Source organism: Canis lupus, chromosome 4, assembly GCF_011100685.1.
Source record: "Canis lupus familiaris isolate Mischka breed German Shepherd chromosome 4, alternate assembly UU_Cfam_GSD_1.0, whole genome shotgun sequence".
In the NCBI taxonomy this organism is placed as follows: domain Eukaryota; kingdom Metazoa; phylum Chordata; class Mammalia; order Carnivora; family Canidae; genus Canis; species Canis lupus.
This window is the reverse complement of record NC_049225.1, coordinates 72,582,870-72,598,275: the sequence shown is the minus strand read 5'-3', so window position 1 is coordinate 72,598,275 and position 15,406 is coordinate 72,582,870. Positions and strand designations below refer to the sequence as shown.

Here is a 15,406-nt window from a genome sequence, read left to right as displayed (position 1 = left end):
GTATAAATAGTGTGAAAATTTTACTATGAAGTAAATACAGTGCTGGTAGAAAAAATAATCTCAGATGCAAAAATTTCTGGAATTAGATTACTAGTTTTCAATTGAAATTAGTTGATAATATGTCTTTTTAAGGTTATATTGCTTTGGGACTATGTCATGGTTTCTAAATAAGTTTTTATTACTAGTATAAATAAAGTATATACCTAAAAGTTAAAAAAAAAGGGGGGGGTAGGGGAGGGGAGCACCTGGGTGGCTCAGTGATTGAGCATCTCCCATCGGCTCAGGTCATGATTCTGGGGTCCTGGGATTGAGTCCCGCTTTAGGCTCCCTGCAGGAGCCTGCTTCTCCCTCTGCCTATAAATAAAATCTTTAAAAAGAAGAAAAAGCATATCCTTTTTTTGAGAAATTTTAAAAAGTACAAAAGGAAATATAACAAATATCTATCTGTGTTTTGTCCCCTGTAATTTTTTTTTTAAATTAGCATTTTCTTTTCTTTTTTTTTTTTTAAGATTTTATTTATTTATTCATGATAGTCACACAGAGAGAGACAGAGAGGCAGAGACACAGGCAGAGGGAGAAGCAGGCTCCATGCTGGGAGCCCGACGTGGGATTCGATCCCGGGTCTCCAGGATCGCGCCCCGGGCCAAAGGCAGGTGCCAAACCGCTGCGCCACCCAGGGATCCCTGTCCCCTGTAATTAACAGCAATTTTTAACATTTGCAATCAATTATAAGTTCCTGTATATATTCTTCTTTTCTATTATGCATGGAGTCAAACATCCTTTATAAACTTTGTAACTTACAAACCTTTAATTTAGGCATTGATCAAAACAGCAAACTTCTAGATAATGAAATACTAGGTTAAGACTATTTTATACACTAATTTAAGGGAAAACTAGGAGGCAGATCACACATTTGGAATAGATAGTTCCAAAATTACAGAATTTAGCTTGAATGCTGAACATGAGTATGCATATATTTTGTAGCTTCTTGATACTTGTGAAATATTAGTATACTCTGGCACACAAAAGTATGAGGAACATTTTAACTGTAGTGAAAGGAAAATGTTATAAGAAGGACCCATTTGTTCTTTACAGAAATATCCACATACACATTCATATATGTAGGAAAGAACATAAACTTTTGCTTTTATTACTCTTGTTTTTTAAACAAGATAAACCCGGCTTTTTCAAAAGAAAAGTTGAAATCACAAAATCAAAAGAGAAATATTAGTTTGAGCATCTGCCTTTTCAGTAATGACTCATTTCTTGGAAATTTCTCAGGTATTTGAGAAACTAAAAATGTTACTCAGGGATTAGCCCCACCTAGATATTAAGGTTATCATAAATAAGAAAATGTAGTGTGGTAAGGAACAAATGGATAGTAAGTGGGACAGAAAAGAATCCAGAAATAAGGTAAATATATATGGAAATTTAGAGTATGTGGAAGATAACATTTAAAACATTTTTTTCAACCTTATGTTATAAAAATTTTAGCTGTGCAGAAAAGTTGAAAGATGAGCACAGTGAACTCTTTCATCAACAGGCATCATAAGTCTTTGCCGTTAAATAATCTGCTAAGAAGAAGAAAATTATATAAACACCAAATGTAATAATTCACCTCTAAGAAAATTAAGAATAGTTCTGTACTATCATTTAATATGCAGTCTGTATTCAGTTTTCACCATTGTCCCAAATATATCTTTCATGTTTTTTTTTCTCTTCAGAACATGATCTAATTAGAGATGGAAATCAAAATTAAATAAAATTCTGTATCAACCGCTTAGTAAATATTTTTTAGTTATGTGATACCCAGCATCAACAAATGTGCAGGGAAATTTGAATTTCCTTCGTTTCTTTATAGGGATATAAATTGGTACAATCTTTTTAGAGAGCATTTTGACAATACCTGTCATAATTCAAAATGTATATGCAGCTTTAGTAGTTCAAATTCTCTCTTAAAGAGATGGAAGGGAATAAAACTCAATTTTATCTGTAAGTTCTACCAAGTATTCCAGACAAAAGAAAAATGTCAACATTTTCCCAGTTCATTCTATAGAGTTAGATAATAATCTGAATACCAAAATCAGGTGTAATGAGGAAAAGTATGAGAAAGGAAAATTATAGACCTGTCAACATCCATGAAAATAGAAACAAAATCTCTAAATAAATCCCTACCAAACCATATTAGCAGTACTGATTGACAGCAGCCTGTATTATAAAACTGTATGTATTATCAGGAATACATGGATTAATATTAGATAATTAACACAAATTAAGAGGTTAAGAATCCTGTGTGCCTTTTAATAGGTGCCAAAAGAGCATTCAAAAAATTCAGCCTTTATTTATGATTTAAAAGCTTTTGGGATACCCGGGTGGCTCAGTGGTTAAACATCTGCCTTCAGCTCAGGGCATGATCTTGGGGTCCTGGGATTGAGTTCCACATCAATCCCCCTACACCTCTGCCTATGTCTCTGCCTCTCTCTGTGTATCTCTTATGAATAAATAAGTAAAAATCTTTATTTAAAAAAAAAAGCTTTTTACTGAATAGGAATAGAGTGGTATAATCCTTTTGTGATAAAGGCTATCTGTCTGGGGTAAAAAGTTAGAAACATTCCTCTTGAAGTCAAGGATAGGACGTGAGAGTCTGTAATCATCACTTAGTGTGGTAGTAGCTGTCTTAATTAATATAAGAAGATAAGCATAAAAAATAAATAATTATTGGTAAGGAAGGAATGAAAATGTCAGTTTTCAGGTGATATGATTGTCTTCATAGAAAATCTAAGAGAAGCAACATATGAGATAATAGAATCAAAAAAGTATCCTGTTACTGGGTACAAGATCATTATAATGAAATTTAGTTTCATTTTTATACACCTAAAATAAGTAATTTGAAGTATAATCTTTTTAAATACCATCAACAATTTCAAGGAAAACCGTAAGATACCTAGGAATAAATTTAGCAATGTAATGGCATCTGGGTGGCACACAATTGGTTTTGGCTCAGGTTGTGATTTTGGTGTTATGGGATTGAGCCCCACCTGGAATTCTGCACTTAACAGGGAGTCTGCTTGAGATTCTCTCTCTCCTTTTCTTTCTGCTCCTCCAACTGATGCTGTCTCTTTCTCTAAAATAAATAAATAAATCTTTAAAAAGTTAACATGTATAAGACTTTTGTGGAGAAAATCATAACTTTTGAAAGAGATAAAAGAAACCTAAGAAAAGGAAATTATGCCTCTTCGTTAATGGAAAAATTCAATAGGGTAAAGATTAAAAATTTGCTCCAAATCTGTAAATTTGATACAATATCAATAAAAATCCCAAGCAGGGTTTTGTGTAACTTAAGTATCTTCTAAAAATTCATATGGAAGAATGAAAGTCCAAGAATAGCAGGATAATTTGAAGTGGAATGAGAAGTGGAATGCTCAATCTAACAGTTACCAAGATTTACTGTAATATTACTGGTCTGTGGAAGAGTAAAATATGGTGAAGTGGAATTTGGTAAAGGGCCTAGGAACATACTCATGAACAAATGGAAACTTGACACATATGGTATTAGATCTTAATGGGCAAAAACTGGTTTTTCTGTAATAAATTTTGCTAAGACAGTTATCTATATGGAAAAATGTAAAACTGAATTTTTTATCTCAACTATACAGAAAGATAAGATGGATTAAAGACCTAAGTGTGGAAAAAAACAAAACTAAAATTTTAAAAAGAAAATGTGGAAGCCTATCTTTTTATTATTTTTATGTTAAGGTGGGAATTTTGAATGGCCAGTATACATGAAAAGATGCTTGGCCTCACTATTAATCAAGGAAATGCAAAAATTAAAATGACAATCAGGGACCTTTTCCATTCTCAGGTTGACAAACATTGTTGACAAGAATATAGAGCAATAGGAACTCTCATGTACTACCAGTGGAATACAAATGGACATAAGTAATTTGGAAAGCTATTTGTTACTATTTAGTAAGGTTTAAAAATGGGTATAGGGATCCCTGGGTGGCCCAGCGGTTTGGCGCCTGCCTTTGGCTCAGGGTGCGATCCTGGAGACCTGGGGTCGAATCCCACGTCGGGCTCCCGGTGCATGGAGCCTGCTTCTCCCCTGTCTCTCTCTCTTTCTGTGATATGACTATCATAAATAAATAAAAATTAAAAAAAAATAAATAAAAATAAATAAAAATGGGCATATCTGGGGGCATCTTGGTGGCTCAGTTGGTTATGTGTCTGCCTTCAGCTCAAGTCATGATCATAGGGTAACATGGGGCTCCCTGCTCAGTGAGGAGCCTTCTTCTCACTCTCCCTCTACTATTCCTCCTGCCTGTGCTCTCTCATTCTCTTTCTGTCAAATAAAAATAAAAATGGGCATATCCAAAAGTTTCACTCCTACACACATTTTTTTAAAAAAGTCATGTCCAAGAATGTACAATACAGGTACATGTATACATGTACAAAAATATGCACTGTTTATAACAACAAAATTACTGAATCAATCTAAACATTGAATATAAGAATGGGATATTGTGTACAATATGCAGCAGAATATATGTATCTATTTAAAATGTGTGAATTTGGGCAGCCCCAATGGCTTAGTGGTTTAGCGCCACCGTCAGCCCCAGGGTGTGATCCTGGAAACCTGGGATCTAGTCCCACATCTGGCTCCGTGCGTGGAGCCTGCTTCTCCCTCTGCCTGTATCTCTGCCTCTCTCTCTCTCTCTCTCTCTATGAATAAATACAAAACAAAATAAAACAAAAAGAAACATTTAAAAAAATAAAAATAAAATGTGTGCATTTAACACTACATATATAAAGATGGATAAATTTCAACATAATGAAATAAAAATGAAATTATAGAAGGACATATGTATAGCATACCATTTATGTAAAGTTTATGTGAAATAGTGCTCTGTATTATTTAGGAATATATTCATTTATAGTAAAGGCATAAAGATATTCATGGAGTGAGCTGTGAATTCAATATAGTGGTTACTTTTATGGAGTAAAGGAAAGGAAACAGGAGAGGAATATGCAGATATATGGAGAGCTTCAACCTTATCTGATTTTTTACTTCTTTTCAAAAATGGATCTGAATGACATGTGGCATAGTGTTAAGAGCTGATCAAGCTCTAGATAGTACATGAGTGCTCATTATATTGTTTTCTGTAATTTATGTATGTTTAAAATATTTTGTGAACAGTTATTCTCTAAGAATTTTAACAGTTTATTTTTATAAAGCTTTTTGTTTTTATTCTTATTAATTTCAGCATCAGTATCAAGTCCCATTGTTGCAGGTGGTTTGAGAAACATACATGATAATAAAGTTTCTGGTCCGTTGTCTGGCAATTCAGCTAATCATCATGCTGATAATCCTAGACATGGCTCAAGTGACGACTACCTACACATGGTGCACAGGCTAAGTAGTGACGTATGTAATATATTAGTTATCGTTGAGGTAATAAAATAGTCCTGATATTTGTTTCATAACCTAGCATTTTGATCTCACAGTTTAAATTGTACCTACTATATATCAAGATTTATACTAGATCTGAGAATCTGTCTATGAACAATGTGGTCTATACCCACAGAGCATAGACTAGAGTAAGGTTGGTAAACTGGCCAATAGTATGACCTACAAATAAGAATGGCTTTTACATTTTAAACAACAACAACAAAGAATAGTGAGTGACAGAAACTGTATGTGGCCCACAAAGCCTAAATATTTATTATCTGTCCCTCTACAGAAAAAGTTTGCCAGTCCTTGGTGTAGAAGTTTTGGTTCTTAACAAAATGTAGTTTCATTTTTAAATAGTTCTTTATGCAAAAATGTTCTTTTAAATAATGAACCTTTATTTATTAGCACTTAGCTCTTTTTCTAAGACATGCACAAAACTTTATTCTCTGAAATTTAAGGTTACTTTGGTGTTTTAAGATATTCCACATACTAGAATTGATTTTTGTGGTATTATCAGATAAGTTATATGTTATTGGTTTGCTGGTGTTATCAGATAAGTTACATGTGTATAAGGATAACAAAGATGACCGTGAACTCTGCCCTCTAGACATTTATAGCCTGGGAGGGTGTTCACAGCTCCTTTTGTAGAAAACAGTAAACAAAAATGGAGCATAGTAGTAATACCAGTTTTCTTATTCATTGCCATGCATAGGCTGTTGATTCTTTTGGATACAATTTCAGTTCTTCTAAGATTTACCATGAAGAAAACAGGAAAGTGCAGAAGAATTATGCTTTTGAATACCAACACTTTACCTGTCAGTAGTTTATGTCTTTTATTGGTCATTTAAAACTTCTCTAAAGCCTCTCCTATCATTTAGGTATAAATTTTACACTCTATTCTTAGGATGGAGATTCTTCAACAATGAGGAATGCTGCATCTTTTCCTTTGAGGTCTCCACAACCAGTATGCTCCCCTGCTGGAAGTGATGGAACTCCTAAAGGTATTGTTGTAACTAAAATTTCCTTCAGCATTTCATATTCCTTTTTTTTTTTTTTTTTTAGTTGTAGAGGGTGTGGTGGGGAGAGAGAATCTTAAGCAGATTCCTCACCCAGTGCAGAGCCAAACACAGGGCTCAGTCTCACAACCTTGAGATCATGGCCTGAGCTGAAACCAAGAGTCCGACGCTTAAGTAACTTGAGTCACCCAGGTGCCCCTAGCTCATATTTCAAGTTGAGTAAAGAGCTCAAACTTCTTAATTGCAGATACCAAAAACTATTCTTTATTGTTTTTCATTTATTGTAGGAAAGAAACAAACCTGTAATTCTCCCTGTAAATTGATAGTGTTTTCAAACATTTATAGTATCATCCTCACTGATAAATCCAATGATCTTTTCAAAGCACAGCCTTCTTCTCTTCAACATTTGAAATTTGATCTTTCCCCATCCTCCACCTTCCCAAAAAAAACTTATTTCATATCAGTTCCACCAGTTTTCCTCATTTCTTTTATTGTTTTTCATTAGTTCTTCTGTCCTTTCATTCCTCAAGATTTCTGTCATCAGACTTTTTAATCTCCTGTTGTACTTTTTTCCTTGGCTGTTTTACTCAGTTTTAGTAACAGCATTGATTACTTTCATGAATAGAGTTGCCAAATCAATGTCTTTGGCTCTAGTCCTGTGTCCCAAGTTACAATTTTTTTGTTTCCAGACAGAATTTCCTTGTGTCTAGCTGGTATTTCAAATTCATTTTCAAAATTGTTCTCACTGTTCTTTTTGCCATTCCTATTTCTATTGATGCCATTCCAGTCCTGAATTATCATAAAGTTGTCTCTTACCTGTCATGTAGTCACTTGTCAAAATGAGGCCTATTCTATACTACTTCTCTAAATCTTTTACACAGACTTTCATTTCTTTTTATTAAAAATCCTATCTTTTCAAGTTCTAAGTTAAATGGGTGATCTTCCATGGACCCTTCTCCTCTAATCTTCTCAAACCATTCATTAGTTTATATTTTTTCTAATAATTTATCCTATACTATCTTGTGGATGTGAATTTTATCTTCAAATTCCCAAAGAATCTTGTATGGACTTTTGTGTATACTAGATTCATAAAATTGTGAATTTAAGTCCAAGTTTGGGCTTTTTTTAGAAGTACTTAAAATTAAAGTGTGATAATTTGAATTACCAGAGTTATTGGGAAAGAGTATTATATTCCATGTTAAAGAATTAGCTTAATTAATGCAATATAGCTGATAGTAAACTTTCTCTATCCATAAGAATTTCTAATTCTAGCCTGATAAATCATGGTCTGGTGTGCCTCTTATCATAAAGGTATTTTTTTCACAGATTGTCTCTGATCACAGAGTTGGAACACATTTTTCCTGAGGTGAAAGTTGAACTTTTATGAGCCATTCTTATTCTATAATTCTATGAATTTTCAGGGATAAAAATAACCCAGCTTATGAAAGAGAGAGCAACTTTCAGAATAACTCTATTTGTAGGTTAGGCATCAAAGTTAGGTACATACCTCACAAGTATTGTTAGGGTGAGAAATTATTCAGACTGCCAGGGAGGAGTAACAGTGGGATAGCTGGTTGATCTAGATAATCAGCCTATTTTTCCTCAAACTCTTGAGGATGGATGGATGGAATGGATAACTTTAGATAGAAAAAACTTCAAAACAACTTCATGAACACATTGTTCATTAGAAACCTTTACTTCTGTTCATGAGGTTGTTTTCCAGCTTGTTTTGAAGGCTGAATGCATTGTGAGTCCAATTTGATTTTTAGATGAATTGTTGGAATTGTTTGTTCTAAAATATATATAATTTGTCACTTAAGTTTTAAATACAAAGGCAATATGGTGTATTATAATTCAGATGTTAAAAAATCTAGGTTTAAATTTTTCAGGTTTGCTAGCTATATAACCTTGAGCAGGTTTCTTAACCTCTATAAGCTTCATGTTCCTTTCTGCAGAATAGTGATAATAATACAAATCAAGGTTGTTGTAAATTATTTAAATGAATTGATGTGCGAAGCACCTTGCACAAGCTATAACACGAAATAAATGGCCCAAAAAATGTTAGTTTCGTTTCTTTTTAACATCCTGTATAAACTTGTCTAAAACCACTATCTATTGATATAATTTCAAACTAACATTTTTAGTAAATTGCTCCAGTTGCATCTTTATCACATTCTAATAGATATGTTCTCTAAAAAGTTATATTTTTATATATCATACTTTAAATATATTAACATTGCTAATTGAAAAAAAATCATACATATTATATTTAAACACTGAAACGTTAATTTAAGACAAGTCTAGGTTTAAGTTCTTTCTATAAAGCACTTTTCATCCTGGTTTTTATAATTTCCTGTGGGTTTTTAAACTTGTTATAATCTAATGATAAGAAATGTAACAATTATACTCATTTCTGAAGCGTATCAATGAATTTTTTTCTCATTTAAAAGCTTGTTAAGTAGGAGAATTTTTCCATTTGATTAGCTTATTTTCCTACTTCTTTGTATCATATAGCATTTGTTAAATTAATGGGATCTGGGCTGAAGATATTTTATTGAGCCTTGAAATTTGCTGGTCTTGCATATTTTTCTAATAGAAGGAGGATTAGCAAGCTGAAAAGAGTATGTGAATGATGTTAAGTGGAGGGAGAAAGAGAACACCACATAAAGGTATAAATCAATATTTTACCACCAGTTCGTGAAGTAAGTGAAGATCCAAAAGATTATAATTGTTTCCACTTTCTTGTACTGGTAAATATTCATGATAGTGTAATAGGATTAATTTGTTATTTTATAATTTGACAGACTTATTCTTACTTTAGACTTGTCAGTTTCCTTAGATAATAAGTGAAAGAATGAGAATATTTGCCCAAAATATTTGTGTTATATCATCTTTAGAAACAGTGAACTCCTTTGCTGTTTTCAAACTAAGTATATTTTATAGGAACAAAAATAGAAATACCATAATACTGGTCTGGAAGATGGAATATTCATACTTCAACTTAAACCTGGATCATCTGTGAGGAAGCTAAAATACCATAGGGGACAAGCTCTTAGGCTTGCTTTTTGTATTTTGTAAATAAGTTGCCAAATTGGATAATTTCCTGGTATTTTTTCTAGCGTTCCTATATTGCACTTGTTTAATGTTTCTATCACAGTGTAAGAAAATATAAAACTAGCACAGTTGTTCATTCCTGTTGAATTGCTTTTCCAGGATCAAGACCACCTTTAATCCTTCAGTCTCAGCCTCTACCTTGTTCATCACCTCGAGATGTTCCACCAGACATCTTGCTAGATTCTCCAGAAAGAAAACAAAAGAAGCAAAAGAAGATGAAATTAGGCAAGGATGAAAAAGACCAGAGTGAGAAAGCTGCAATGTATGATATCATTAGTTCTCCATCCAAGGACTCTACTAAACTTACATTAAGACTTTCTCGTGTAAGGTCTTCAGACATGGACCAGCAAGAGGATATGCTTTCTGGTATGGAAAATAGCAATGTTTCAGAAAATGATATTCCTTTTAATGTGCAGTACCCAGGACAGACTTCAAAAACACCCATTACTCCACAGGATGTAAACCGCCCACTAAATGCTGCTCAGTGTTTGTCGCAGCAAGAACAAACAGCATTCCTTCCAGCAAATCAAGTGCCTGTTTTACAACAGAACACTTCAATTGCTACAAAACAGCCCCAGACTTCTGTGGTACAGAATCAGCAGCAGGTATCACAACAGGGACCTATATATGATGAAGTGGAATTGGATGCATTAGCTGAAATTGAGCGAATAGAGAGAGAATCAGCTATTGAAAGGGAGCGCTTTTCAAAAGAAGTTCAAGACAAAGGTAAAATAATCTCATTACTATCCCTTCATACTCTGGGCAAATATGTAATTATACTGTAAAAAAGGCTTTTTTAGTTACTCCTTTTTATTATTATTATATTTTGGAATTCATTATGTCTCTCAGTTATATTTTTCATGCTAATGCTCATACCACAGAAGTTGATTTCATTTTTTAAATCTGAAACAACTATTTGAGATTTGGTAGTTATGTATCACTGGTCTGTCACCTCTTATCAAGTGTTATTACCTGTGCTTGTCTGCTAAAATGAACATTAGTGTTTCTATCACATTTATTTTCCAGAAGTTATGTTAGTATAGTTTTGCATCTTCACCTTATTTCTGTCAAAACAAGGGTAACCACTCTAGAATTATTTGAATCAGTACATTTAAGAAAAGTTTGTGTGTATGTTTATTTAGTTAGATTTTTCACTTTGTTTCCAGTCCTACCATCTCTTAATAATAAAACTTGGGTTTGTTTGGTTTTTTAGTAAAAAAAATTACAGAAAGAATTTTAAATTAATATTAAGTAGCAAACCTTAAGCCTCAAGGATCTTTTGTTGGTGATTAAAGTGTTCCCTTTTATCTGAGTAGTGCTGAGTTTTAAGTAGGATGAGTATGAGTAGGGTGTACTTTCAAGACATCCATTCTATGAATTTATGGGCTTTTTTTGTGCTTTATAAAAATTTGTAATCAAAAGTAAGTCCCTATTAAATTCTTGATTATTTGGTGTATACTATATATAAAACTCTTGAAAATTTTGATAGATTGATGAATCTGTGATTGAAATTATGTAATTTATGGATTTTACGGATTTGATGTCTTAACAGATTCATATACACATTTGACTACCCAAACCAAAGCATACTTTATGCTTTAATTTTATAGTCAAAATTCTGGGTTGATATATAGTAATTATATTTCCTTTTTAAAATGAAACTTCTTAATGTTGGATAGAACTCCTTTTTATATATGATCTTGTTAATTATGTGATAGGATCATTTGTAGATAATTGTGTTTCTAGGCTAAGAAACATGCTGGAGATTTGTATTTCCTATCATGATGGGTCTTTTTAACATTACTGAAAAAACAGACATTATTTAGTAATTGTTGTACTTTGATGTTTGCTAAGTGCCTAGATCACAGATTGGTGCAAAAGAGACTGTCAGAAGTGTTTATTTTATTAGCTAGGGAACTGAATTTTTTTTTTTAACTGCCAAACTATTGATGTTAAGGATTATATACAGCGTTGTTTATTCTTTGGTTTGGTAATGTGGAGTTCAGGAAATAATAACTATATGAATTCCAAAATGTATCTCCTCCTCTAACCTCTTGTAAAAGTATATGCCTGGCAAATGAAGAAAGCAGCATTATTTAACTTCTCTTGATAGTATTAATCCCAAATCCCTGAATTCTATGACAGTTTATGCAAGAAACATAAAATTGTAGTTTCTTGACTGATAAATATTAGTTGCTTTGATAACTGAATTTTTACATGATGTTTTCATCTGTTTTGGGAAATTATGTTCTCAAAAAGGAGCTTAATTCTTTAAACTATTTATTAATAATAGGAACAGAAACAAGAAATAATGAACTTTTCCTTTCTTTCTTCTCTCTTTTTCTCTTTCTTTCTTTCTTTCTTTTTCTTTTCTTTTCTTTTCTTTTCTTTTCTTTTCTTTTCTTTTCTTTTCTTTTCTTTTCTTTTCTTTCTTTTTTTTTTAAATTTTCCTGAACTTTTATTGTATCAGTTTGTTGAAGTTTTAAAACCTGAGTGAAAATAAGGATAGTAAATACAGCTAATTGTATAATAGCAAACTTATTTTAGACTACTAACTTTTGTGAGGTAAAATAAATTCAGCAAACAGCATACTGTTCATTCAGAAATTTGTAATGTATATTTTACTTTTAATTATTTAATCAGTTTTCTCTGTAATCTATGATAGTGTGGCCATAACAAAGGTTAATTGAAGAGTTGAGTGAGCAGAAAGGACTTACAATTTTGAACTCTGTAAGTTGACCTACAGAGGTATCTGGTGCTATAACGATTAAAGCAATGGATATTCGTTGAAACTACCTAATTTGTAGTTTGTTTTAGATGAGTTAGTATGTGTATTTTCCTAAATTGGGTATGTTGATTTTGCCAACCTCATACTAGTGCTGTCATTTCTGACTTGTTTGCTGAAAGCCATGCTCCCATTATTTGGTGTCTTCCATTATTTTGTGGCTTTATTGGAATTTAGGTGCCACCTAATACCTGTGATTTGAACCTCATTTTGTATTCAGTTTCTGCACTGTGTGATGGGATAGTGTTTTATACATAAGCAGTTATCTTGAGATTTTGGAAAGATTAAGGGTCTGGTATGTTGCTCTAAGACTGTAGGTAGGATCATAAGTAAACACAACATTTTCTGAAGTGGTAATTTTATAGTCAGCCCTTGAGAAATGAAATATTTCTTTGAAATGCGTTTATTACTAGTTACCACTGCATTTTAGGCCTAAATTGTGAAATTGATATTTACTGCATTCTACGGTATGGCACTGAGAACTTTGTAACTATTGTATTGATGGTGGTAAGGAACAAAAAAGACTACTTATTTTACTGAGAGTTCTGTTCTAGGTTCTGATCTTGTTTCCCATTATATTCATTTGTAATGAGAGAAGCATTCCTTTCAATATACCAGAAATGAAAAAAACTATGCCTTGTAAATAAGATTAGAAAGTTTAACACACATGGTTGTTTGATCAAATGGAGTTCAAGAAAAGGGATAGAGTACTCTTAAGAAATATTTTACCTAGGCTGTGGCAGGACGTAACGTATCTCTGTTCCACACATAGAGGACACTTTTCTGGCTGCTACATATTTATGTCCCTTGGCCTGTTCTCCCTTCTTTGGATAGTTTTATATACACTGATAGGTTAACTCTCTGTAACCTACTATTTTATAATATTCTTAAAGGACCTTTTTGCTCAATCTTTTGCTCATATTTTCGGTGTCTAATTACATAAATTAATTTTAAAGGCTGTTCATCTATGCTTCCGGGATGACCTATTGTAGACATTAATATCCTCCATGTGCTGAAAATTCCTGCTTTCTTTTGTCAAAGAGGGGGTTTCTTTGTCATCTTTGCCTATTTCATCTTTTCCCAAGGTCCACTTTCCAAGCTAGTAAGTATGAGGAATGGCCTAGCCTAGCTACTAATGTCTTTTATAATTTTACAGTATTCTTACACTATAACCCTTATAAAACATAAATGATCTATTGTCATTTGATATAGGAGACTAGATGGAAATAGGACAGTTAGCCACTTAGTTTATACTACAGTTTAGGGGTGGGATGTTTTCATTTTTCATAATTGGCTACTATGTGTATAACTGTGTTGTTCTAAGTGTTTTCAGTTATCACTTGTAGATTTAAACAAGTGATGTAGTGTTTTCCTATAAGCATACTCAAGTTCAGAATTTCTCTAACGGCTGGATCTTATTTACATATCAGCATCTTAGATGACAAATATTGTTGGTTTTGAAATGATGGTATCTTTCTATATGCATTTTCTTCAAGACTGTATGCATTCTGATAGCTAAACTTGTGATACCCAATGCTGAAGAGCGCTTAAAGATAATCAGTGTCCCAGATATTGAAACTAATCTTTATAGAGATGGCCTTCCATCATTAGGTGAAGGTTATGATGTAATGAAGACTGATAACAAAAGTGGATAGACAAAAGTGATGTGCAGATTCAGAGCCACTTTACAGGAATAAGTTCATGGTGGAACTGAATCAGATCAAGTGAATCAGACCTGCGTGCTCTTAACATATTCAAGAATCCTTGCAGCAGTAATGGAATTTTTCCCAGTTTTACAGAAGAGGTGACGTACTTTTCAATAGTTGAAAAAATAAAATTTTGTATTTAGCAATATATTGTGCATAATGGAAAAAATTACAAGATCTTTCCCAATCTTAGTATATTACTCATGTGCAAATGCTTTCATACATTTTTATTATAAATAATCATAGCATCTATAGTTTAAAATAACTAAATCAAACATAACAATTTTTTTGAAGTTAAACTATGCTAAATTTCCATTTTAATGATAAACGAGAATTGAAATGAGGTTAATGATACATAAACTCTTGGGTATTTTGTAATCCTTTAAAATTTAGCCTTCAAGATATTTTAATGTTAATGTTCAGAAGAAAGACTGATTGTTCATATTAATAAAAGAATGAGCCACAGATTTCTTGAGAGAAATCTTCAAGTTGCCTGAGATCTATGATGTCATTATGGTTTTTAAGTGTGTTTAAGTTACCATTTTAATGACTTTCACAGCATGTTTCATTGAAAAATATAAAAATCTTCAACTAGATTATACTATTTCAATTTCTAGATTCTAGTCCTAAAGTCTAAAGGGTATAAGGTGATAAAGCATCCCATTTATGAGATAATAATTATTTGGTGTGCCCTATGGCAAGATATGAAGATTATTTTGCGTGGCAAAACATTACAAAATAAAATTAAGGAAACATAAATTAATATTCTGAGTGCTTTCTTAAGTATCGAGGCAGAAAGTTTCATATAAGTTCTTGCCAGGGTAGTTTTAACTGGGAAAAGTAGGTGGTAAGATACTTTATTAATATCATGTATTTTACAAATGGAACATATATGACAGTAAACTTGACTTCTGAATAACTAAGAACCAGAATGACCTATGTCTGCAAAAAATTACTAGCAAATATTTGAGTTAAATTTTAGTAAAAGATTTTACTAGATTTTAAGCTGGAATGGACTGCTGCTTCTCACTTTAAAACAAAATGATGGAACTTTGGTGTATAAAAGCAGTTACCATTAAGGGTTTTTGTTTTTTCTAACTTGGTTTTCTAACAATAAGATGTTATTTTTCAGTGGTCATTTTGACTTTTAACCTTGTTTTTCTTAAATGATATATCACATTAATGAATTTCATAAGGGAATCTAGAGATTCTCCTATGAAAATGATTTAAAATGCCCATCAAAACAAAGCCAGGCAATTCAGCAAGTAAATATTAAAAGCAGACAGAACTTTAAGCTATAATATAACTATTCCCAAGAACTAACTAGAGATTC

General features: G+C 32.4%; 1 protein-coding gene across 3 annotated transcripts in view; it reads left to right on the top strand.

The window, feature by feature from the left end:
• NIPBL (NIPBL cohesin loading factor) overlaps window positions 1-15,406 on the top strand; it is a 197,659-nt gene that overhangs the window by 93,249 nt on the left and 89,004 nt on the right. For all 3 annotated transcript variants that reach the window (XM_038535302.1, XM_038535300.1, XM_038535301.1), the window contains exons 7-9: window positions 5,265-5,425; window positions 6,357-6,453; window positions 9,682-10,308. In XM_038535302.1, the coding sequence (XP_038391230.1) occupies window positions 5,265-5,425; window positions 6,357-6,453; window positions 9,682-10,308 (885 nt within the window). The remainder of the gene's footprint in view (window positions 1-5,264; window positions 5,426-6,356; window positions 6,454-9,681; window positions 10,309-15,406) is intronic.